This window comes from Peromyscus eremicus, chromosome 20, assembly GCF_949786415.1.
Source record: "Peromyscus eremicus chromosome 20, PerEre_H2_v1, whole genome shotgun sequence".
Taxonomy (NCBI): Eukaryota; Metazoa; Chordata; class Mammalia; order Rodentia; family Cricetidae; genus Peromyscus; species Peromyscus eremicus.
This window is the reverse complement of record NC_081436.1, coordinates 57,178,156-57,203,730: the sequence shown is the minus strand read 5'-3', so window position 1 is coordinate 57,203,730 and position 25,575 is coordinate 57,178,156. Positions and strand designations below refer to the sequence as shown.

General features: G+C 38.8%; 1 protein-coding gene across 3 annotated transcripts in view; it reads right to left on the bottom strand.

Annotated features, from left to right (window-relative positions):
• Window positions 1–25,575, bottom strand: part of Angpt1 (angiopoietin 1) — a 250,764-nt gene that overhangs the window by 92,236 nt on the left and 132,953 nt on the right. For 2 of the 3 annotated variants that reach the window (XM_059247853.1, XM_059247852.1), the window contains exon 2: window positions 10,443–10,598. In XM_059247853.1, the coding sequence (XP_059103836.1) occupies window positions 10,443–10,598 (156 nt within the window). Of the gene's footprint in view, window positions 1–10,442; window positions 10,599–11,066; window positions 11,260–25,575 lie in introns of those variants that run through there. The other variant, XM_059247854.1, reaches the window with a different exon arrangement.

Here is a 25,575-nt window from a genome sequence, read left to right as displayed (position 1 = left end):
AAAAATTAGGAGTTGTATAAATATACCTACTCAGACTTATCACCTTACTAAATCCAATTTGAAACACAAACATCTCTGAAGATAGTCTGGAGGGACTTCTGACCATACATTTATTGGATGGCTGTTACGGCAGGGAGTCCATCTAAGAGAATGTCCATATGTTATCTCACTTATTTGACAGTATCATCCGTTGGCCATGTCACTTCATGAATGAGGACACTGGAGTCCACATTCACATAGGACCATGTCAAGGTCTGGGTTTCTAACCAGAGACTTTATTTGAATCTATATATTAGAAAGAACCTGAAAAGATTTTTTTTTTTTTTTTTTGCAATACTGGTATCACATACAGGGTCCTGTTGTAAACATGGCAGCCCTGGAGTACTGTGCCCCACTACGTGGGTTTAAAGCTGGGATCTGTCTGAACCTTTTGAAAGTGTTCTTGAGTTGAGCTATGTCTGCAGGGACTGCAAGGCAATGGGGCTCTGTGTCTGTAGCAATAGGACAGAGAAGTGACTAGAACAGAGGGCAGAGGAAACTGCCTCAGATGCAAAATCTACAGACGGGCTCCTTCTCGCCGTGGCAACCAAGCTAAAGTATGCATTATACATCTGTCCATTATTTCTGTGCGGACTGTTTTTTAACTCTAACATATTCCACAAACATTAGATGAGATTATTATTATTCGTTCTTGGAGTGGCTTTAAATCTATATCCATGAAAACTTAATATGCAAATGAATCATAGCAAGTTAAGTACTTTAAAGTCTAAATGCTGCATCTTACCATTTTCTACTCTTCTCTCATCACCTCATTTCCCCTAGGCCAGGAACAGGGTAAGGTGAGTCAAACCACATGGGACTGGATTATCCACTTGCAAGGACTGTATTTACTTTAAAGTTACTTTTCTGTTCCATAGGGTTTTTAAAACTTTTTAAATAGTGAGTTTTTCCTAGACACACATGAACTTAGCGACAGTGACAGGACACACAGGACCAGTGTAAGCTCAAGACAAAGTTCCAGCAGGGAGGGAGAAAAGTCGGCATGAAACCATGTACTAGTATTGGCATTGGATGACTGTCGGGAGAGTATGTTTTCTTAATGGTGTGAGCCTGGTGGGTTGAACACACTCAAGGGCAGGCTCTACTCCCGAGAGTAGTTCTGCACCACATAAGTGGTCTCAATGGGGGAAAAGAAAACACAACTGAGAGCTGGAGGCTCCTGAGGGAAAAGTGGAAAGGAAAGAGTTGCGGGAGGGGTGAATATGATCCGAATATGCTGTATGAAATTCTCAGAAAATTAGTACAAATATTATTTTAAAAATCTATTCCTTATTACTTTATTTAAGGAAGAACAGAATTTCAAGAGCAAATGGTAGAGAATGTCAAGACTGAGGCTACATTCATCAAATTTTCTACCCAGGCCAGCTTTTGGGTTTTTTGTTTACTGGATGACCATGTGCAAATATTTGAAAGGAGGAGTGAAACACTCTGCTTTTTTTTTTTTTTTTTTGGTGATTGAACAGTACCTGGCAAAGAGAAGACACTCAACATTTGTTTATAAATAAAAAGCAGGCATGCTTGAGCCGGGTGGTGGTGGTGCACACCTTTAATCCCAGCACTCAGGAGGCAGAGGCAGGGGGATCTCTGTGAGTTCGAGGCCAGCCTGGGCTACAGAGTGAGTTCCAGGAAAGGTGCAAAGCTATACAGAGAAACCTTGTCTCAAAACAAACAAGCAAACAAACAAAAGCAGGCACGCCATCTCACAGAATTAAACCCATTGTTCACAGATACTTCAAACCCACATTTGCTTTCCTTTCCCTTACTTACTCCCTGAGAGCACGTGGGCTGGTCAGTTTTTGTCAACGTGATACAAACCTAGACATATTTAGGAAGGCTGACTCTTAACTGAGAAAGACTGGGGAGGAAGGTATCCCACCCTAGGGAAAGTGTTCCAAAAAGCCATTTCATGCACCCGGGATAAGTCCTGGTCCCATTGCCAGGGGCTTCCCAAACAGACCTATCCAAGGCATAACTGTCACCCACATTCAGAGAGCCTAGTTAGGTCCCGTGCATGTTCCCCAGCTGGGAGTCCATGAGCTCCCACCAGCTTGACACAGGGGTGAGGGGCCTGGTCCTGCCTGAATTTAGTATGCCAGACTTTGTTGATTCACCAAGGGAGGCCTTACCCTCCTTGAGGAGTGGATGGGGGGTGGGTTTGGAGGAGGTGGGGGGGTAAGGGATAAGGAGAGGGAAGGGGAACTGGGATTGGTAAAATGAAAAGAAACCTTTTTTTTTAAAATAAATAAATTTAAAAAAAAGAAAAGACTGAGGAAGAGTGAATGGGGAAGGGGGACATGGGAGGCAGCGAGGAGAGAACAGGAGAGGAGGAGAGAGGGGAAACTGTGGTCAGTATGTAAACTAAGTGAAACAATATTAATTAAATCAGTAAAAAAAAAAAATTGACCTAGAGGGAAGTTCCATGAAGTAGTACCTTGACTAAAGCAGGGTCACTCCTCAGCAGGTGGTCTCAGATGGTCTAAGAGAACAGGCTGAGCAACCCATGGAGAGCGAGCCCGTAAGCAGCACTCTTCCTGGCCTCTGCTTCTGTTCCTGCCTCAGGGTTCCTGCAGGAGTTCCTGCTCTGACTTCCCTCTGTGTGGCCTGAGAGTTTGTAGGATGAAATGGTCTCTTCCCCGAGTTACTTTTGTCAAGGGGTTTTATCACAGCATTGGAAACGCTAACTAAGACACACTTCCTGATACACTTAGACCAAATGTTTTGCTTACACATCATTCTCTGTGTTTCCTGGAAACAGAATGGAGTCATCATCTGGAACTGGCCATGAAGTTTCCTATATCTAACTCTTACAACTATGGCTGCTATTAATCTGCCCTCTTACTCTCCTTTGCCTCTAGTCTACACTATCACAGAGCAATGGATCTTTTGTAAAAACAAGTCAGATTGTGGCATTTTCTATGTTGGATATGCTAATGGATCCTCTCTGCAGGTAGTTTACATTTCAAAGAACTTGTGTGGTCCACAAGGCTGTGTGAGATCAGAAGCCTGCTTACTTCTTTTATGTCACTCCCGCCACCCACCTGGCTCATTATGATCTCATTCAGTCTTTTTTTCTGCTCAATTTGCCAAATTCTCTTTCACTTCAGGACATTTGTACCTGCACTTCTGTCTGGCTAGAATTCCCATCCCCTCTCAGATGCAGAACTAGCTTCTTTTCATATTCAAGACATGCTCAGGGGTATGTTCAGCCATGCCTAGGAAAACTTCTATCCCCATGCTCTCCAGCAGTTTACTCCATCTTCCATTCCTTCTGGAACCTCCACTATTGAAGATAATCCTGTTACACTGGGCCTACACTGCTGTGTCCAAAGTCCTCCAGTATAAAGTCAAGAACACCGGGGCATTCAACTATGTGTTGGGTGACGTGCTGACAGTGCCCAATAGGCTGTTTCAATCATGGAAGGCAACAGCCCCACCTTAGTAGTTAGACTCTTACAGCCCGAATCTAAAGATTTATCTGACATGGAAGAAGGATGCCGACCAATCTTCAAGATCCAGGATAAGTGCTGGTCAACTCAGGCTAGTTTTAAGCACAAATACCACGGCCTTCTCTTTTCTCATCGTCTTGATTCCATTGCTGCTTTATTTCAAGTCACCCCACTGATGTTTGCAAATAGGCTTGAAGTTCAAAGCTGGGCATCCAAAGGAACTGTAGAAAACTATGATAAATTGACCACCGCCTTGCATGTGTCTATGGAACTTGCTGCTGGCAATAACTGAAGTATTCCATTAAAATGACAAAAGACATTTCCTTCTTAGCTTAAACACATCCCAAAAGCACATCTCTGAGAAAAAAAAAAAGTTTAAGAGGAAAGAAAAAAATTAAGAAAGGAAAGAGTGAAGAAAATATTCAGCAAGTCCCCAAGGACTGATGTCAAAGCTTAAATTTCCCAGAGTATGCCGTGGAGTAAGGACAGTGTACGCTCTGAAATGGGGGACTTATGTAGTTTAAAGGGTTTAACGCTTTCTTATAAAAATAAAAAATAGTAACTATTCATTTTATAGAGAAAGTGAGTTATGGAATTTTAGACAGTCTTTTTTAATACTTGTAAGAGTATTTCACTTAAAATCCACACTAACTTAAAGAGAGCACAGCAACCACAAAGGAAATCTCTTTGCACAGCACTTGGCCTTGAAACAGTCTTTCCCCCAGGCACATGCATGCTATTGATTTCATTTTTTTTTTTCAAATAAAGCAAAGGTAACAATATATGATGTAATTAGATGTTATGGTAGTATGGAAGCTGATCAGTACATGAAGAATGGGAGCTATAAATTCACTACTTAGCAATATCAGTGAAGTAAGTTTTAATGTGATCAAGAATCACCCTTTTGGTTATTTGTTTGCATCATAGAGAGAAAGTGAGCACTTGAGATGGAGAGATACGGCAGCTAATACCCTGACTGTATCCAGACCTTCCATCCCCTAGAGCATGCTGGTGATCTGTCTTTTTGCCTCCTGATGAGACGCCACATGAAATGATCAACAGTTCCATAAAGGAACCATACTGCTCAACTCAGCCCAGGAAATTCTTTATACATAGTAACTTCTAGTTTAAAGAAACTATGAGTTATGGGAAAATAAATCAAAAGAAATGGCAAATAAATATTCGGGCAATCCCAGAATATGAGAGGTTGTCAAAGGGTTGTCCTAGTTTCTTAAAAATATTATTCATTAGTGGGGAGGGGGGAAGAAAGTAAAAAATAGACCTAAGTTCAGTGAGACCACCAAACCTGGAAAATAAATTACCTGCAAAATTACTGTGGAAATTAAGGAATCTTGAACAAATATTGTTATTACAGGTCATGTTATGATAATATATATTTAATACTATATGAAAATTGTGAATTATTATATTTATGTCATATAATATGTGCATATTAACCATATATATTAACATTTATAATATTTATAGTAACCTCATCATATTTGATTATTCATATATTAAATACTAATATATTCTAATTACACCCTACAGTGTAACTCTGTGCCATGTTTATAATATTATAACTGTGGAGTTTGGTACTTATAGTGCCTTTTAACAGAGGCAGACATTGTAGGTTGGATTATCTTGTTCATTAGAGCTAACTACATAGCTCTTCTGAATTTAGAGTCTCTATTCTTTTTAGAAGCTCCAGTAACTAAGAACAAACAGATTCCTCTGCCTAAGAAAGATGACCTCTTGATCCATAACTACTGCTATGGAATGTCTTCTTTCCAGTCATCACTTGGTCTTCAGTTTGTGGCTGATGGTGACTTCGGATTTCTCCTTCATATACACATTAAACTATCACAATAATGCAAGAAGGGGCCAAATTTCCCATGCTCTTCAGAGTACAGAGAGAATATATTGATATTGGCTTGATTTCTTCTCCAGTCACACCTTTTTTCAGTAGGTTACTTTTCTTCTAAGTCGTATTCTAGGCCATCAGCTACTTTTGCATATATATTACTATCAACACACAGCCTTGGGTTAAAATCCAAATATATTATGATTAGGGTTTAATTACTTAACTAGTCCTTATTGAGGGTTTGATATATATCCTGTCCTGTTACAAATCCTAATGATAGAGGCTACGAAGAAAAAGAGAAAGAGCATCCTTGCTTTCTACTTAACACGCATATGAAGAGTTGGTCTGACTTTAGTAAAGGGCCAGATAGTAACCATCTTACTTGGTGAGCTGTCATTATTTGGATGTGAAATACTCCCAAAAGGCCCATGTGTTTGAACATTTGGTCTGCAGCTGGTGATGTTGTTTTGGGAAATTAAAGAACCTTTATGGGTTGGGGTCTCGATGGAAGAAATGGATCCCTAGGGAGTAGGCCTTACGGTTTGTAGCTTGTCCTGGCTGTAACCTCAGATCCCTCTGCTCTCTGAGCCAGTGAAATGTGAGCATTGCCAGCTACACTCCTGATGTGGCCTTCCCCACATTATGAATTTTGTACTCTCAAACTGTGAACCAAACTCAATTCTTACTCCCTTAAGTTGCTTTGTTAGATGTTTCATGAGAATAATGAGAAACAAATAAATAAACAAACAAAACACCTGATATACAGGCCGTATTGTCTTTGCTATATCTCTGGTGTAACCTGATGTGAAAACTGTAAAGCAACCATAGACAACATGTGCATGGATAAATGTGGCTGTATTTGGTACAGTTTTAGAAAAGAAAGTCCAGTCAAATTTGAGCTGTAGGCCAGAGTTTTCTGAGCCTTCTTCCAATGGCTTATACAAATTAATTACAAATGTATTTTCTATATAAGATCCCTAGCTAATTTATTTCACTATCATTTCAGCTAGGTCAAGGTTAAAAGTTTATTAAACTATACCCTCCTCAAGTTAAAGAAATATGGGTCAATTTTTAGGGCTGACCTTTGGTAGTAGACAGAAGAGGAAATTTACGATTGCCTAGAGAAATATGTTCATTGAAGAGCCTACTTATGAACTGCTTTAAATTTCTAACTGTGCTGTTGTGAGCCAAACAACAGTTGTAGTCATCAGTGAACTCTGAGACACAGAAGAACTGGGATTAAATGTGCAGGGAATTTATTAAAGCAAATGTCTATGAAGGGAAACTGGAAATAAGTGGGAGGAGTCAGAAACAGACTTCAGATTATGGTGCAGGCTTTATTCTGGTGAAGAAAAGAGGGAGGGAATGGAGTGTTAGATGGAAGTCTCAGTCCTCAAGACAGCCGTAATTATATTCAACAGGCAATGGGAAAAAACTTAGGCAAAGTCATGTGTCAGCGAAGTTCTCAAGCTCCTGGGAACAAGACTAAGTACCCTGCCACAGTGAGTCATCGCTTAGAAATGGCTGTTGAGAATTGTGGTCTCTGTACCAATACCTGAAGGGTTTGAGAGCTCAGCAGCTGGGGTCACTGCTCAATTATACTTCCCACAAGAGCACACTGCAAAGGTATGCTTTCAATACAACAGAAAGTGGAAGGAAATTCATCTAGAGGCTTTTTACCACGTTAACTCAAAGTCACTGGACATAAGGACTGCTTTAGGTATTAATGTAGTCTACAAATCACTTATTGGAACATCTTGCATCATGGAAATATGCAAAATAGGTCGGTTCAAATGTGATTAAATTCCCTTTCTAATACTATAGTGCTGGCACTTATTGGCGACTGGAGGAAACTTGAGACGCCCCTCTGAAGAACTTCCCTGTGGTTGACACAGCTGGCAGCTGGCATGGGCAGCACTGAAGCCATAGTGACGAACTCACTCACTGGCACATGAGAGAATGGTGTGAGTGGGTGGGCCTGCCATTCCCACCAGCAGGAAGGCAGCAGCATCTTCCTTGCCTATAGGAGACTTAGCAGCCGAGACCTACTGCACTAGCTTGCTTACTCTGAAGTAAATCTTGTTCTGTGCTTGGACCTATTGATACAGCCCCAAAGTCTTAGAGAAACAGCAGAAGCGAAGGAGAGAGACTGACATTGGTAGAAAGATGAGTATGTAGATTTTGATGTCAAACTCTTTAACTTTAAATTCTCAGCCTAATACTCACTAATTCTTTCATCTGAACCAGCTTTCTGCATCACTATTTTAGTTTTTTCATCTTTAAAAAAGGGATGAAAAGACTACCTATGTCTATAGAATATATTTGCTGGTACTAGTTAATATATGTGTAAGATTGCTAAAACCCAGCCAAGGAGATGACTAAAAATAGATTTAATTCGGTTTGTTGATCCGATAATTCCCTATACACCAAATTTGCCTGAGGGAAAAGTGAGAAGGAGATTATGCAACAGAAGAAGGACATGAATAACCCCTGATCCTAACTCCTTTATACAAAAGAGGAACTTGAAGGAGAGGAGCTGCTGGGCAAGACTGATAAGAGCAAGTGGTGTTCTGCTGAGCTGTGGAGGAAGAAGAGGCTTCCTCAGGTTTGGATTTCTCAGCGTTTTTAGGTGTGCTCACCATGCCACACTTGTTCTGATTATAATGGTCATTAAAAGTGGGGGTCCTCTATGCCCTGCAGCAAAACCGTAGTCCTGCCACCTCCTGTGAAAGTGCAAGTCTAGAAGGTCAACAGAGGACTAGTAAGCAATAAGTTGCTTATCTTTATAACATCATCCATCATGTGAGAGCTGGGGCACACAAATGGGGCTAATCCATTGCTACATGATCCTCAACTGCTGAACAGCCTGAAGTCAGTTTTAGGAAAAGCAAAATATAAAAGTGTTTAGTCAAGTTAGGTGAATGTCAGAGCAAAATACAAAATCAAACCTGGATAGAGCAGAAGGTTCCTCCACCTTGTAAGTTTTTAGAAATGAATCACATATAAATGCACTGAGGTTTCAGTACTCATTGTGTAAACTTGACCCTGCATCAAGACTTGGGTACACTTAAGTGGTTATGTTGATGCAGACATGTCCTGTGTCAATAGTTCAAATACACACCATGTGGATACACACTTGCTTTAAAAAAAGGCTTGGAGCATAAGCATCAATGACCATAATATGTTCAAAGGATGATAACAAGACTATAAAGGTTTCAATTTGTAAAGTAGAACACTGCCTGTCTAGTTGCCTCTTGTTGATAATTCTGAAGGGTTTGCAATTTTTTTTTTATTTTATCTATCTGAACAATGTTCTTGCTTTATCTAATAAGCTTTAATTGGTCTTTATGATGAGTTTTTACTATTCCACACAGGAAATTTTACTTTGTCTTTATTCTTGACTTTTCTTTCAAAGAGTACGTATCTCCCAGCCTTTAGATTGCAGAACAAATTTTACTTTTAAAAACTTGCATAGCATCAATCTTTACAGTTTGGAGATTAAAATATTAATGAAGGTATCATTTTCCTCCAGCACTTCCTAAATGAGAGGAGAACAAAAACAACCCCAGAGGAAGTTTAGAGGACATAAAAACAAAGGTCCTGTGTGTACACATGCATGTATGTGTGTGTGTGTGTGTGTGTGTGTGTGTGTGCGCGCGCGCGCGCGCGTATATGTATAGGCATGAGCATTCTAGAGTCCTTTCCTTCTACCATATGAGTTCTGAGAATAGAACTCAGGTCCTTAGGCTTGGCAAAAAGCACCTTCTCCTGCCAGTGTTTCAGGATTTGAACTTACAAAAATGTTTGTAACAGGTGGTAAGCTTTCTGACTTAAATAAAGAGAAAAATACAATCTTATTATATGTAATACATGAAACAGATATTGTATAGATCAGCTTGCTTGCTTTATGTGATATAAATGAGTCATTAAGTCTTGTATTATTTAGTTATGAGATGTAGTTCCCATTCTTTCTACTCCATGTGGGTCTGATCATGATCCAGGGCGGGGGAGTATTTTCCAAAATTTGTATGATTTATTCATCCAATGTGATAAACATTTAAGTTCCGATTCCATTAGTTGATAATTAATATCATTAATCAATGGAATAGATATGAGGACTTCAGAGTTGGAGTCCTGAATTCTATAATTATGTTAGTGAAAGAGATCAGTGTAACTTCCTTACCTACAGGCTTTAAGTGGCTCCATAAATGTGTTTTGTATTAAGGCAACCTATATTTTAGATAATATACTTTATCCATATACATTATCTTCATTGTTTTTCTTTAAATATAAACATATAATCTGCAAAGTCACTGACACAGATTAAATAAAGTAGAAATAGTTCGCCATTTTTGCATTGGCATATTTACGTGCAGAATTTTCTAGCCTTGAAAGAAATCAGCTGCACTGGAACAGGGTCACCCCCATCAAGTTCAGAATGCTATTACAATGGAATAAAAGTCGCTACACCCACAGCACTAAGAGATCATCTAATAGTGCTTCAATGTGACATTTACTAGTATATTTATGACAATGATAATTACAAAGCATCCTTACACTTTACTGGTTTCTACTCAAATATGCAGGTCTACGCAGACTCGTGTTTATTCCTGCTCAGCGTCCATGAGATTTTCCTTTCAATCCATTGAATGCACAAGACCACTGCAGATGCCACTGTCAGGAGAGCATTAACCCCCTCCCCCGAGATAAAGCAAGGCAGGTTGAAAACGCTCTTCAAAGGCACCAGTTAGACCCACAGGGCTATTTTGTTTGACACAAGTCATATCACAGTTGGTAGCTGCAGTGTTTGTTTAAACTTAGTGCTGATTAGGTTTTCGTAGCTGCTCTGTTTTTGCAAACACATACAAAGCTAAATATACTCACCCTCATTAATGCAAAAAAAAGCATGCATATCTTGTCAAGCACTCATTGTTGTTATTACCAATAAACAAAAAAAAGTATGTTTCCCCAAGCCTCACACTGAAATATGCTCTGTGTTTATGGAGTAAATAAAAGAATAACTTCAAAATAATCTTCTGGTTAAGTATGTGACTCTGGCCCTGGGGACATACCTGGGTCTCAACATCTGTCAGTTTTCGGGTCTGCTCTGCAGTCTGAGACAGGAGGCTGGTTCCTATCTCAAGCATGGTGGCCGTGTGGTTTTGAACCGCATTCTGTTGTATCTGGGCCATCTCCGACTTCATATTTTCCACAATGTAATTCTCAAGCTGCAAGAGATAAAGGAGAAGGCATGCTGGATTATAAGCAAAGCCTCCCTGTTTGGGGCATGCAGTATTTACAATGACAAAACAAGACACAGCTGGCAGAGCGGCCATCTGGCAGAGATCCTCTGCGTGTCGGAGAGTTGGGAATGGAAGCCGAGCACACACCAATCCAACTGCTAACAAACTCTTGCTATACAGACACATATGCCTGAGAATCACAAATCACGAGGAGAATTTTCACTGGGATCCCACTCTCTTGTTATGGACATGATCTCATTTAACCCTCACAGCAAGGATGTGAAGGGGGCAGTTGCTTGAGTTCTTTTTTATTTTATAGCCAAGGAAACAGAACCGGAAAGAGCCAGTAATAAAGCCTACGGTTACCTAGCAAGAATGCAGGTGATTTAGCAAATAATTTAAAGGTAAATCTTACTGCTTTGGTCTTTTGATTATACCATGCTGGCTACTCACCTCAGAAGAATTCAGCATCCTGTTTCGATTTCCTAATGATAAAAAGCAGGTTGTATTGCGAGCATGAGACAGGGGTAAGAGGAGGGCTGGTACCCATGAAAGAAAACATTCAGAAAATACTGAAACATCAGGAGTGATGTATGATATGAGCTGCAGAGCCTGAGAGCTGGCCTTCACCATTCTCCACACTCCTTTGAAAGCTCAAAGAGAAGGTAATGAAACTGCAGTTCATAAAACACCATTTGCCCTTCTTGCCTGGGTAACATTTATTCCTTTATGATACCATCTCAGAGAACACAATGACCATAAAATAGATGGTACCATGGGGGCCAACAAAAATTATTAAGTGACTGACTATGGGGTGGGGGTGGGGAGCTTGTTAGGCACCTGGGAGAATGAAACAGCATAGGCATTGCTTAAAGAATGTACGAGAAGCCAGCACCTCCCTGTCAGTGATCTTAACTCTCCATGACTGCTGTGTGGTGACTGTATTTTATTACCCAATTTCTCATATGAGGAAACTACATCCCAGAGACATCAGGTCCAAGGCCACACACCACACAAACAGTCAGACTTGGACTTGAGCACTGAAGTCCTTAACTCTCATACAAACACTTTCAACTGCTTGGTAGCTCTGCCAAGTCATGCTTAGCAAGCTGAGTTTGAAATCATTAACAGCTACATGGCTTTTATTGATTCAGTGAACTCTAATGCATCCATATTGTAAGTTCCATAGCATCATTATCACGCAATAAATAGAGTCTAAGGGTAAAATCCCCTCCGAAATGTTGGCAGTTGCCTTTCTCACACCAGCCATTGCTTATTTCTACTTATCTAACTTGACTCTAGTCCAGATGAGCAAAACTAAAACCAAACTTATATTATGGTTGATGAATTCTGATATTTTATCAATATATATGACAACCTTCTTTCACTACAAATGCAAAATACATCATAAAATATCTGAAAGTTACTTCAGCAAAATATCTGGCCTCAGCCAAATCCTGGAGTTATTCTCATTAAATTACCCCATTTCACAGCCAAAAAAAAAATGGTAGAGGACCAGAGGCCAGGCCAGAGCAGTGAAAGTCTCTCATTTTGGGATGCATATTCCTAATGATAACACTTCCCTGTCTTTTGTGAAATTATCTTTGCCTCTTTCAAGAATAAGTTCTTTGGGTAGAGTTAGTCCACCACAGTTTCTAGAGTATGTTCATGTTTGAACCTGGAAATCTACAGTGTTCTGCCTTTAGTTTGCCATGAGAGTTGTTCCCAAACGGAAAGGTATAGTAAGCCACATCATTGAAAGCCTCTGTTTCAGAATTCTTTACAAGAGAACTTCATTTGACTCTGAGATTCTTATACTGGCAACGTAGATGCCTGGTACTGTAGTTGTTCAATTTTGCCACCACAAAAACAAAGCCAGCCTAAGAAAAACAATCTAGGAAAAAAAGTCAGATAGAAAGCTGGGGGAGCCAGGTGATACAGATAGATGAAATGTCACAAGCCCCTGGATCCAGGCATGCTTTTAATCAGATTGACCTTTGGACATTCACTTGTAAGTTGCATGATCCAATAATTTCCCCTGAGCAGCCAAGGTATTTTTTTTCCTTCAATCACATTGATTTATGTTTCAGCATAATCAAAAGATTATTGGCCCACTACATATGATAGATGTGCAGCATGAGAAGCCTCTGACAGACAAACATTAGTAGTATGATCCTTTGTTGTCCAGGAAATTTGAGGCTTTTATGGATATTCTATAAAATGGCATGTGAGATTCCATTGTGAAGACAACAACCATGTATAGCTAACATTGATCAACTGCCTCTTGCACAGCAAACATTGGACTAAGCTGGTTCTCTTTATGGGATAAAATCTTACAGTGTTAAACTCACAGAGATTTCCTGTGCTGTGCTGCTTTAAAGGTGGGACTGTGGAGGCTTAAGAACCCCAAAGTAACTTGCTTATGATCAAGCAATAACTCGACCATTCAAACTCCACATGCTGATGTACTTTTTTAGATTTTGGGTTTACATTCTTAACCATTAATCTATCCAGCTAGGACTATCTGGGGACCATGTGTATTTTACTTGTAACTCAAGATCCCTGATTGTTTGTTAAAACTATGGGAGGAGGGTTTCAAAATGCAGATGAGGTACAAAATTCTAGAAACTTCCTAAGGTAATTATGAAGACAGTAAATGTCTTGAAAAGCTCTCCTATGTAATTCTGATTCAGCTAAAGGAAAAGTGCTTCTTAAAACATTGTGCATCAACTGAATGTACCAGGCTCTGCTGACTCCCCATGGGAGGCCTTACTTTGTTGGAGGAGGAAGTGGGGGTTTGGGGGGTGGGCAGGACGGGAAGAGGAAAAAGAGGGGAATCTGTGATTAGTATGTAAAATGAATTAAAAAAAAAAGTGTGTGTAGAGTGTATCTGGCTCCAGTTTTTTATTAGTAAGACCAATGAGAACTTGTGATACAATAGAAGAACCACCTGTATGAAGACTGTTCATGAAAGGTTAGTCATTAAAGGAGGAACCAGTGCCAGAATGCAGATTATCTGCATCACTAGCATGGCATTTAATTCACCTGGTTGACAAATAGGAAAAAGACTTTCTCAATTTAAAAAAGTGAAGCTGGGATTTACGTGCTATTCCAACCATACATTGTTCACAAAATAGGGAGAGAAAAAGAATTCCTGACTTTGGCAACCAAACTTATACTAGTATGTTAGATTTCATGGTTTTAAGAAATTCAAGTGAGGGGCTTGGGGATTTAGCTTAGTGGTAGAACGCTTGCCTAGCAAGCGCAAGGCCCTGGGTTCGGTCCTCAGCTCTGAAAAAAAAAGACCTAAAAGAAATTCAAATGAGCCAGGCGGTGGTGGCACATGCCTTTAATCCCAGCACTCGGGAGGCAGAGCCAGGTGGATCTCTGTGAGTTCGAGGCCAGCCTGGACTACCAAGTGAGTCCCAGGAAAGGCGCAAAGCTACACAGAGAAACCCTGTCTCGAAAAAACAAAAAAACAAAAAAAGAAATTCAAATGATAATTTAACTACCTAAGTAAATTTTGCTTCATTACATTATCCGCTTGATAATTATAAAATATTAGTTTTTTTTTATACAACTGTCTCATAGAAAATGGTTCCCAGTGTTTGTGTTGTTATGGACATGAAAACAATGATGGACTCCAGGCATCGTGGAGGAGGACACACTAGGGCTACATCAAGTTTCAGCTATTTTGTGATCCTACTGACAAGTCAAACATTGACCACTCTTCACCCTGAGTTTCCTCTTCAAGTCAGAGCTTTAGATCATCAAATCAGAATGGCTGCTTCATGTCAGTATCCATTCCAACCACAGAGAGCCTCCCAGTTCAGCCGTCTCTGCCGTAGAAATAAAGTAGGTCTCCCACCCATACAGAAATCCTCATTTAAGCTGCTGTGATGCATATAACTCTAGTTAATTGTTTTTTTTTAATCAAACAGGGTTGATATGTCTAGCACTAACTGTCTTTTAGTGCACGAAGTAAGGGCACTCTTAAGTAGCAAGAACCAGATGCCATTGATTTAAAGGCTGAGGGGAAGGCTGAGTCAAATATACAACGTGTGATGGATATGAAGCCTTTCATCTTATCTCTGAACATTCCTCCAGGTACAGAACCGTTAAATCCATCTTGATGCTCCCGATCAGCTACGTCCAGGAACGATTTGTAACAAATTTGATTGTCTTCATTTATTCTCTATGGGCCCTGAAAATATATATTCACAGAAAATGATGGCTACAGCAAGGTTTAATATTTAAAAAAACATCTGAGGTGTGATTTTAAACTGAAAAGTTGCTGACCACAAGAGCTGATGAGTTATGTAGAGACACTTGAATGATAAAGTTATTTAGTTTATTACCACGTCACTGTCTGGAATCTAGAATTTTCTAAAGAATGGGCCAACAGGCTAGGAAGGGGGTTTAAGATCTAGAATAACGAATGAAATAACTCTTAACCCAAGTTACCTTATTTTCTCATTTCACTAACGGGACTGAGGGAGGTACAGAAAATTGCTTAGGATCACACAAATGTTTATGGCTGAGCAATTCTATTGTTTTGAAAGAGGGCCAGAGTAATCAGCATATTTTACCCTGTAAATGAGGAAAATCACCCCTTAACCACCAACACACTGACACCACCATCACTGACAAATTATGTAGCATGTGGTATTCATGCAAGGAATATGTGAAGTGGAAGGCATAGAAATACTGGGGTGAAACTTGTCAAAGACAATTTTCACATTTGTAATTTCAGTAGTGCACAGATTGAAGACCATTATATTCTAAGAAATACTACAGTTGGTGCAAAAGCACATATGTAGTCAGCCATAAGAAAGTTAAGAGTATTTTAAAAGAAAAATCATCCTTTTTTAAAAAAAAAAGCCAGGATTATCAGCAATTTTTAGCTTCTTCATAAATTGTTTGTTTATACCCAGTGTCTAGTAGAGAAAAAGAGGCTGGTTGTTCTCCTTTGTGACAGCCTTGAAGACTTTGAGTCCTTACTGGACTCACAATCCTTGATGATTCATGTTCACGAGAAGGTACTCAGTGAGAGTATGACATCCCTTATTCATGGATTGCGTTCTCTAGCACGTCTAGCCCTGAAGTGGCTCTTCAAGTGACATGAACAAAGAATATAACTCCTCCATGTAATTCATAAGAAAACAATGTTTTAAACTCTATAAAATCTGACAAAGGCGTGTTGGCTTAAAATATGTTATAGATTAAGTAGACTCTCATTGAATCAGGGTGCATATGGTATTACTCAGCTATGGCCAAGTAACCATGAAACAAAATAGATAAGTAAATATGAGAAAACAATAAAAAGGTAAAGTAATTCAAAAAATGTCTTAAATGTTGATGGTTTTATCTAATACCATCATTTCATAAAGCAATGGGAATATTGAAAATTCAGCTGTATCTAGGTTTATGGCCTTATAAAAAGAAATGGCTAAAGGCAACTACATTATTTGCAAGAATTTCTACTATTAGATCTCTGATTACACAACTTTTTTTTACTAAGTAAAGAATAATCATCTTCTTAGACAATAGATAATGTTTAGCTAAAATTTGAAACAAGTTCTCTGCTCTCAGTTTCTTTCTTGTCCTGTACTTGGACACCAATCATGTTAGTCTCTGAGGCCCTTAGGATAAGAGAACCTTGTAGCACGAATTTTAAAAGTTCTTATTAATAAAATCAAACCTGGGGCCAGTTATTGGGGTGAAATGTTGGATGGTCAGAGAGACAGAACAAGCCACAGCTAACCTCACCTCACCGGATCCTCAGGTGGTCTTGTTTCCTCAAACTGGAAGCCTCTGAGTCCTCATCCAGAATGGGTCTCAGCTGAATTGCTGCACAAAAGCCTGAATGCATAACCAGCCAAATGCTTAACCAGGCCAAAATGCTTCTAGTTCCTGGTCCTCACACCTTATATATCTTTCTGCCCTCTAACATCACTCCCTGAGATTAAAGACTCACTCCCTGGGATTAAAGGCGTGTGTCACCATGCCTGGCTCTTTCCAATGTGGCCTTGAACTCACAGAGATCCCAGATGGATTTCTCCCTCTGGAATGCTAGGATTAAAGGCGTGAGTGCCACCATTTTTCTAGCCTCTGTATCTAGTGGCTGTCTGTTCTCTGACCCCAGATAAATTTATTAGGGTACACAATATTTTGGGGAACACACACCACAGAACCTCGACATTATGATGAGCTCTGTGAACTTCACTTCATAGACACAGTGAGAGAAGTTACAGAAAACAAAGTGGCATGGGTAATTAATGTCAGATACCAGGTTGCAGACAATTGATTATGTGGGAAAGTCAGGCCTACATTTGAAGGTTGAGCCAATATCGGCAGCCACATTGTTGGCTTACCTCACATGTCTTATTAAACCCTGGCTCCTTGGTTTGCTTTATTTCTGCTGGTTCCTGGTTCGGACACCACATTTCAGAATGCTAGTGTTCATGTTCTCTACACAACCTTTTCTTCCTGGCATTAGGGCTTTCTATCTACTCCACAGTCATTGAGCCCCCAGAACCCATCCATTGATTCTCTTATGCATCACTCCACAAGTGGTAAAACTAGGAACTGAGCTCTATAATTTTTCCAGCTTAGTTGATCCCATGTAAGTTCAGCGTAGTTCAAGCATGTGTGTGATAAGTGTGTACTGTAAAGTAAGCCTGTGCCTGACTGCACAAAGACAGGGTCCAGCCCAGTAGGAAACAAATGTGTAGAAGGTCACTGTGGGAGCCTACTTCTGAGCATCTACACTTCCTCAGCTAAACATACTTACATCTGCCTAAAGAGAATATATTCCTGGTTACTGATACTAAAATGTGAGTGGATATTTGTTATATCACCCACAAAGGAGTATTAGCAGTATTGTGCTGAAGCATTAGGAGAAGACTTCAAGGGAATGCCACAAAATCCTGATGGACAGATGCTCTCGAAAGAATATTTTGGTAATAGATATTTGAATGCATATTTTTGTGACTTTTGCAGTTGTCAAAGTCATATGCATTATCCAAGAATTGGACTAATACCTAGGAAATCATTCCCCCTTTGTATAAACAAAAGAGATATGACCTGTGCTCAAACACATTTTACTGGCATAGAACCTCTCTTTTACACCCTGTTTCTTACGCCATGAAAATACCATAGTCAAGAAATCTTTAAGACATTAGTGTCTGCTTAATTTTTCCCTTTATACATTTTCAAAGGGAGATGATTTGTGAAAAACATCTTAAGCCAGGAAGGAGTCAGATATCTGGAGTTTAATCCAAGGCCAATCATCGATTTACTCCACAATCTTGAGCAAGTTATTCAAATTAGTTGGGCTTAAAATCTTCATCTATTAAATAAAGGACTGACCAGTTATTTCAAATGTTTCCTGAAAGTTCTCATATAACTTCATTTAAAACTTTTGTTGTGAAGTATGAGTCTGCAAGATTTCAATTTAGTTTATTATAGAAGAAAGAAGCAGGGATGTATCCACTTATGTCTATAAAATGTGTCCTACCTATCCTTATTGGCAGTAAAGGAGCCACGACAACAGAAACACAATACAAGAGGCCTGCATTAACTCTTCTGAACAGGCACATCTGTTTTAAGATAAAGAGGAAGAACAACTGAATCTCTAAATCCCCAGGCACCATTCTGTCCAAAAGACATCCATTGTCTTTTTCCTACACACCATGCCTTTTCTTCTATGTTTTTTCTCTCGGTGAAAAATACTTCTATACCTAGCCATCCTTCTGAGCCACAGGGACTCTTCTTGTCAATTCTCCATTTTCTCCAATCAATCTCTTGAAGGGAGCCTGGATCTGTGTTCCTGCTTGCTCACTCCTGACATTATCCCTTTATCCTCACAGCCTCCAGCTAAGGTCAGACTCATCCATTTTCTTCTGGATCTGTTAATGACTACATAACTGGTCTCTTGACTCCAGCTTGGCTGTTCCCAATCCATCATCTGCTGTGTAACCAGAGGGGTCCATCTAAGTACGAATTTGTCCTTTTCTTTTCGTGTTTAAACTCTTTCGATGGTGTCTACTATCTGCCATTCAAATTACATCTCTTTATCTGTATAGAAAATTTTATTTGGTTTATTTAATTAATTAAATTTCTGTATGTGTAGTATGTGTGTGTAGTGTACACACACAGACCTGTATCAGTGTGTGTAGAGACCAAAGAGAGATGGTGGGTATGCTCTCTACCTTGCACCTGGGAGGCAGGGTCTCTCATTGAATTTGGAACTAAGTAGTAGCTAACAATCTACAACCATCCTGCTTTTTCTGCTCCCCACAGCACTAGAGTTACAGATGTATGTGAAACCACACCTGGACTTTTATATGGGTTCTAACAATTCAAACCAAGGTCTTCATATGCATTCTTACCCACTAAATTACCACCCTACTAAATTACCTCCCTGACACTATAATAGAATATTTTTGATATTCCGGAACCTGCTTTTCTCTTCCTGCCTTGATTGTATGCTATGACACACCAAATCACTAAGCTATATATTGTTCACCATTTTTTTAAACTAAAATTTCTGGTTAGCTGTCTTTCTGTTCTCTTAGGCTAGGTCCTGTTTTGAAAACTCAATTCAAGCTTTCCCTTTTTAGGATATTATAGTATACAATTAAAAGAGTAACAAATTATAAAATGTGCAGACAAAGCAATATGAGGAAAAAATCCCCAAGATTACCATTGAATTAATTTTGTTATTGGTCATCTACTTGTAGGCATGGGGCCTTTCCTTGAGTGTGGTTTATATACCCAGTAAGACTGTGTTGGAGAAAAATTGACTTTTCCTTTGCAAGTGGTTGTCAATTGGAGCTAGCTTCTTGGTTAGGGATGAAGATTGTGTCTGCTTCCCCCTCTCAGCCCTGAACCACATCTGGCTTGAACATCTGTGAGTTCATATATGCATCAGTCCTGTTGTGTCTGGATGACACTGTTTCCTTGGCACCTTCCATCCTATTGGTTCTTACAATCTTTTCCCCTCCTCTTCCACGTAGCTCCCTGAGCCCTGACAGGAGGGGCTTGATGAAGATATCCCATTAGGACTGAGTGTTCCAAAAGTCTCTCACTCTCCCACAACCATTCACACCTCCCTGAATACTGCTTTTTTTTTTTTTTTTTTTTTTTTTTTAAAGTGGGCCTGGAAACCTGAGGGTGGGAAATGAGAGCAGTCACCAAGAGGATCTGACCACACATAAGGAACTGTGCTTCCTAAACCAACCTGTCTTTCCTAACCAACTCCTAGAATTTGCTTCTCCAGAAATCAAGTGATAAATCAGTAAGAAACCAGGGCATGTCACTGAGGCCACACAGGGATGACAAGAAGTTGATGTTGAATTTTCAACATGATTCATGTACAAGGTTCAAAGAGGTATTGTCCATATTTCCAAATGTGCTAAGTATAAATGCATACACACACACACACACACACACACACACACACACACACAATTTATCCTTTGCGCATGTTTTCTCATAGCCCCAACCTATGTCTATCTGGTTCTATATTCATGTTTGTTATGTTAATTTCTGTTTGGTTTGTTGTTGTTAAAGATCTAATGAAAATAATAAATGCATCACTTTTCTTTGGAATATTTGGTGTAAAATTACACAAATTTGACTCCATATTTGATAGTGTGAGTGTTTCCTTTTTTTGGTCTTGTTTTGTTTTCATTTTAAAGAGAGAGAAAGAGCATGAAGGCAGGTAGGTAGGGAGATGGAGAATATGAGAGAAGTTGGGGAAGAGGAATTAATATGATTAAATATATTATATGAAATTCTCAAAAAATAAAAACATTAAAAAACACACATGTGAATTACTGAAACATTACATAGTAACTCATAAATATGTATATTTTTATATAACCACTAAAAATTTAAATATCAAAACTTCTAAAAAAATTTTAATTACTATAGACGATGTTTGTTAATTTTTAAAAGCAGGCCCAGTATGCTACTTAACAAACTAGAAATCCTATTCTCAAATTCTGAGTTTATATTTAGATAAAGAGAAAGTGGAGGAACCACAAAAATAACTTAGTGTGTGTTGTTTTCCTAACAATTAAACACACTATACAAAATCTATTCTGGCTTACTTAAAGAACGGAAAGTTTCTTCCTTTGAACAGCAGACCACCCACACAGACAATAGGTTATAGGGGATAGACAGGATAAAACAGACTCTGTACAGGAGGACTTCTATTTCTAAAAATTATCTTCTACAGAACTCAAGCAACAGAAATGAAAATAATAGCTTAAGGTGGCAATTTTTAAAGGAAATAACATTTCAGGATCTACTACGAAATTTAACAGTCAGTAGATGATAACATAGTCAGTAATAGAATTGCATATGCCTTCATTTAGGGATTTGTAGATTTTTCAGAAATATCACTGGTAAGTAGAAAGTTGCCATCATTTAACTCCAGTATTTTATATGAAATTTAAATGGTATTAGCTCTTAAAGTCAAACTTCATTCCAGTACAATCTCCACGCTCAACCTCCTGACTTATGAGTTATTTCTTTTCTACTCATGCTACTTCTTTTCTTAAAATAAAATTCCCCATTGTTGTCTTTATCATCCAAAATGTATCTTAAATTTATGAGGCTTCAAAATTCAAAGTGTTCTTTCTTCAGCTTACATAGCCAAAACAAATGGTATAAATTCATGTGTGTGCCTATGTTTGCATGTATTTTCTCCTACAATATGGGATTACTTAAATGGACTTGCAATAAGCCTGCACAGGCATAAAACTATCAGTGACATTATATAAAAAACATTCCAAGGCATTATGTGTGAGGTCTAACTATTTCTTCCTTAATCATAGTTTTGGGTAGTTCTTATTTAAATTACCCCTGAGAGACTAGGATGAAAATGATCATTTAAAGAATAAAAATAGGAGAATGATTGCTGACAGCTTATAAATAAAATAAAAATACCCATTTTTCCTCACTTTGATCAAGGGACTACAGACCCTAGGCATCATTTATTCTTTCACACAGACAATTTGCTGCTCTGGTGCTATTTGTTTTCTAATGTACTATTGGCTAGGAGCTCAAGCTGACATTGTGATGAATGAAGTGTGTGTGTGTGTGTGTGTGTGTGTGTGTGTGTGTGTGTGTGTGTGTACCTGTATAGGGCTGACGATTTCGGATTAGATAACCTTTAAAGCCCTCTTCCCTAAAGGCTGATTATCCCTCTCTTAGTAGCCATTAGAGGAAGGGCCTTGTGAGATTCCATCACCCACGTTGGCATGGTCAGCTGATCTTGTGATTTTGCAGGTCTGGTTTGGGCATACTTATTGTTGAGCTTTCATAGGTGGACTTATATGACCAATTTCTCCTGTCACATACAGAAGACACGATCTCACAGCAGATATCCTGATCTTCTGGCTATTATAATCTTTCTGACTCCTTCTTCTGCGATGTTCTCTGAGCCTTAGGTGTAGGGGTTGTGATATAGATGTACTAGTTTGGCCTTGGCAACCCATGGTCATTTGTGGTCTGTATTTTGACAAGTTGTGGAATGTTGTAATGGTCTTCTTCTGCTTAAAGAAAAAAAAAAGCTTCTTTGATGAGGGGTGAGAACTACATTTATCTGTGGGCCTAAGCATAAATATTTAGAAATTATACTAGTTCAGGAAAGTGACAGTAGTAGGTTCTCCTATAGGAGCATGACCTAACCAGGCATGGTTGTTGGCTAGGTTTACAATATCAGGCATGGATTTCCTTCTACTGAGTGGGCCTTAAGTCTAATGAGAAAGCTGTTGGTTGCCCCCAAATATAAATGCCACTATTGTGACCTTGGGGATATTTTTCAAGTTGGTTTATAACCATTACAGTTGTGTAGAACTATTAATTGCTTTTATCCCTTGGCAACTTGCATATGTCCTAATATGTATTATGAGAATTTGTCCTAAGGAAGACGCCCTCCATATCAGATCTAGCTTGAGTCCTATCTGAAGTATGTGGTGACTTTAGAAACAGAGTCTTACCTTAAACTTCTAGGAGACACCAAGGGCAATGGCAATAGCTTTTATTATGTTGGGAGTCTTCTTGGGTCCCCTAATCAACAACTCAGAGGGAGGTTTTCATGCCTTGTACTGGAGCTTTTGTTAGATAGCTTACAGCTCTTAGAGAGAGTATTTTCACCCCATGTAGCTTAACTTCACTCAAAATATATGTATATGTTTTAAATAAGCATAAAATTATATGTTTCCTTATGGGTTTTTCAAAAATCCTTAGTGTTGTGTATTCCCCCGCCCTTCTTCATCCTCTGTATTGGCTTCCTTCCCTAGACATATTTTTAAAATCACATAATATTCATAATACATTATACAGAGCTACAACATATTTAGCAAATGTTTCATTTTGACATATCTACTTTGCATATTTTATCTCCTAATAGGAAATAAAACATTGCATGGATGAGGAGAATGTCTTCTGCTTCTCAGCCAGAAATAATCTTTATTTTGAAGTTCAAGTCAGCCTTTTACTATACAAGCACATATTCCAAATAATACACCATAGAGTCTACTATATTTTTAACATTTACAAAAGTATTATTATTTGCATGACTGATTGCAAGGCTTCTTCAAATGTTTTATTTTTAATCAACACTGTGCTTTTTAGATATAGTAAGAATATTAGTTATATAACTCTATTATGAATTAAATGACTGAGTTAGGTTCAAAACTTCTGACTGTTAATAAAATATAGTTGTACCCTGACCCCTCTGGAAAAAATCACAAAGCCTTTGGGTTCATGGTATCCTGAATTCTATCTCGGATTCAAGAAAGAACAAATTATTTCTCAGACTCTCCCAAAGCCCACAGGATTTCTTCTCTAAGGAGCTTAAAGAAAGTTGTGTGATGAATCTTCCCCCGTTTAAGAACTACGTCTCAAGAATCTGAATGAATATTTTTATTTTTGGCAAATAGCTATTTCCCAGAGAGAGCAATTAAGGGTTGAGAAGGAAAAAGAAACAAGTTACCAGAACTAAAAATTGATTCTATAGTTCTTCTCAACATAAATTACTACATTAAGGGTTTAAAATAACCACAACCACAATTATAAAGACAGGCTTCCCAACATCTTAGGCTTCTATGGAGAATGAACCTAGATTTTAAGGTACAAAGTGACTAAAAACTGCTAGCTTTTCATGGCTCAAAGAAAAATCCATTTCTGCTCAACATAATGAGCAGTATACAGTGTGATATATTTAGCGTGTTCCCAATTATGGCAAGCATATTTAAGAGCACGTTCGTATGCATTGGAAAAAGAAAATTGTGAATGGTGCCTATCTCAGACTGATCAAAGAGCAGACATTCAGTGTCATGACCAGTCAGTCCTAGAACTCCAGTGTCATAATCAGGAGCTCTCCAGAGTCTCAACTCAAGGCTCTCTAGAACCCATACTGTTTGCACCCATCTCAGCTTCCAGCTCCTTGGTTGGTGAAGTATGATGTATGTATGTATGTTTGTGTGTATGTATGTATATATGTACGTATGTATGTATGTATGTATACATGTAACAGTCTTGCCAGGATCCTAAAGGCAAACAATAAAGAACCCCAATAGTTGGTGATCAGCTTCCTATAGAAAAAAAAAGAAAGTCATTGAACTTGATTTCTCTTCCCAATGACAGTGAAAACCCCCCTTCACTATTATTATCCTGCTGAAAGAATAATTAGGTCAAGGTATAGTGGAACATTTGGGGCCTTTGAAATGCAGCATAAATGTGTAATGTGTCAGGATGACTTTTTCTTTCCTCACTAGAGTAGCTGTATGCTATTTTAGCTACATTAATTATCCTTGCTGAAAAGCACCACAGTGCTTTCTCTCACACACTCATCCAGAGCAGAGATACCATCAGTAGTACGCGGAGTAATATTATGCTTGTGCCCTGTTCATTACACCATCACCCTTCAAATAAACACAAATGTTAAGTAAACACTTTTCTAATACTCATATAGGCACTTACATGCTCAGGAAAATTATTTCTAGAGAAAAACTTCAGTCATTTGGTTTTTAAAAGTTTGTCAACAAAACCCAATCAATAATCCTCAAAATGGTGCTGCTTTTAGGAAACTAATTTAAGACACACTGGACTGCTTTTGAACTGAGCTGCTGAAATGAAGGAACTTTATTCTAAATCTTCTGAATTGTCAATAGATACATTTTATTTAAAGCTAATTACATATATTCATAAAATCTTGAATTAGTACATATGTGTAAAACCCACTATACCTAGCTATGAAAATCTGTTCACCTTTAGGGTGAGGGAGGTGGAGAGACGGCTCAGGGATTCAGAGCACTGACTGGTCTTATAGAGGACCTGGGTTTGATTCCCAGCATCCACATGGTAGCTCATAACCATCTATAATTCCAGTTCCAGGGAATTCAATACTGTCATCTGGCCTACATGGGCAACAGGCACATGAACACTAACATGCAGGCAAACATTCATACACATAAAATATAAAATAAAATGGTTAAAAAGTTTCTCACATTAAAGGCAAGAATCTTTACTGTCTCACTCATCCCTTCCGAAATGGGGGAAAGGTCTTCCTGAAGTTCTTCAACAGGGCGAGTCTTAACAGCAAGCAGGGCTATCTTTAGCTTGGTGTTGGAGAGAGCTCCCAGAATGTGTCACCAGGGGACCTAAGGGATGAGCTTGCTATCACTTATCTTCCATGTGAACTTTACAGTCTTTCACTTCTTTGAGATAAATATTTCTCCTCAGGAGATCATCAGGCTGATGAGATGTGCGCTAGGACATATTCATCCTGTTGTGAGGCACTCGTGTCAGATGCTTCTACTGTCTATCGGCAAGTGGGAAGTGGTGTGAACTAATAGAGGTGTGAACTCTTATTAGCATAGGAGTGGGGGAGCCACTAAGTGTAACTATAGGGAGACATCCAGAGAGGCAATGACAGCTAATA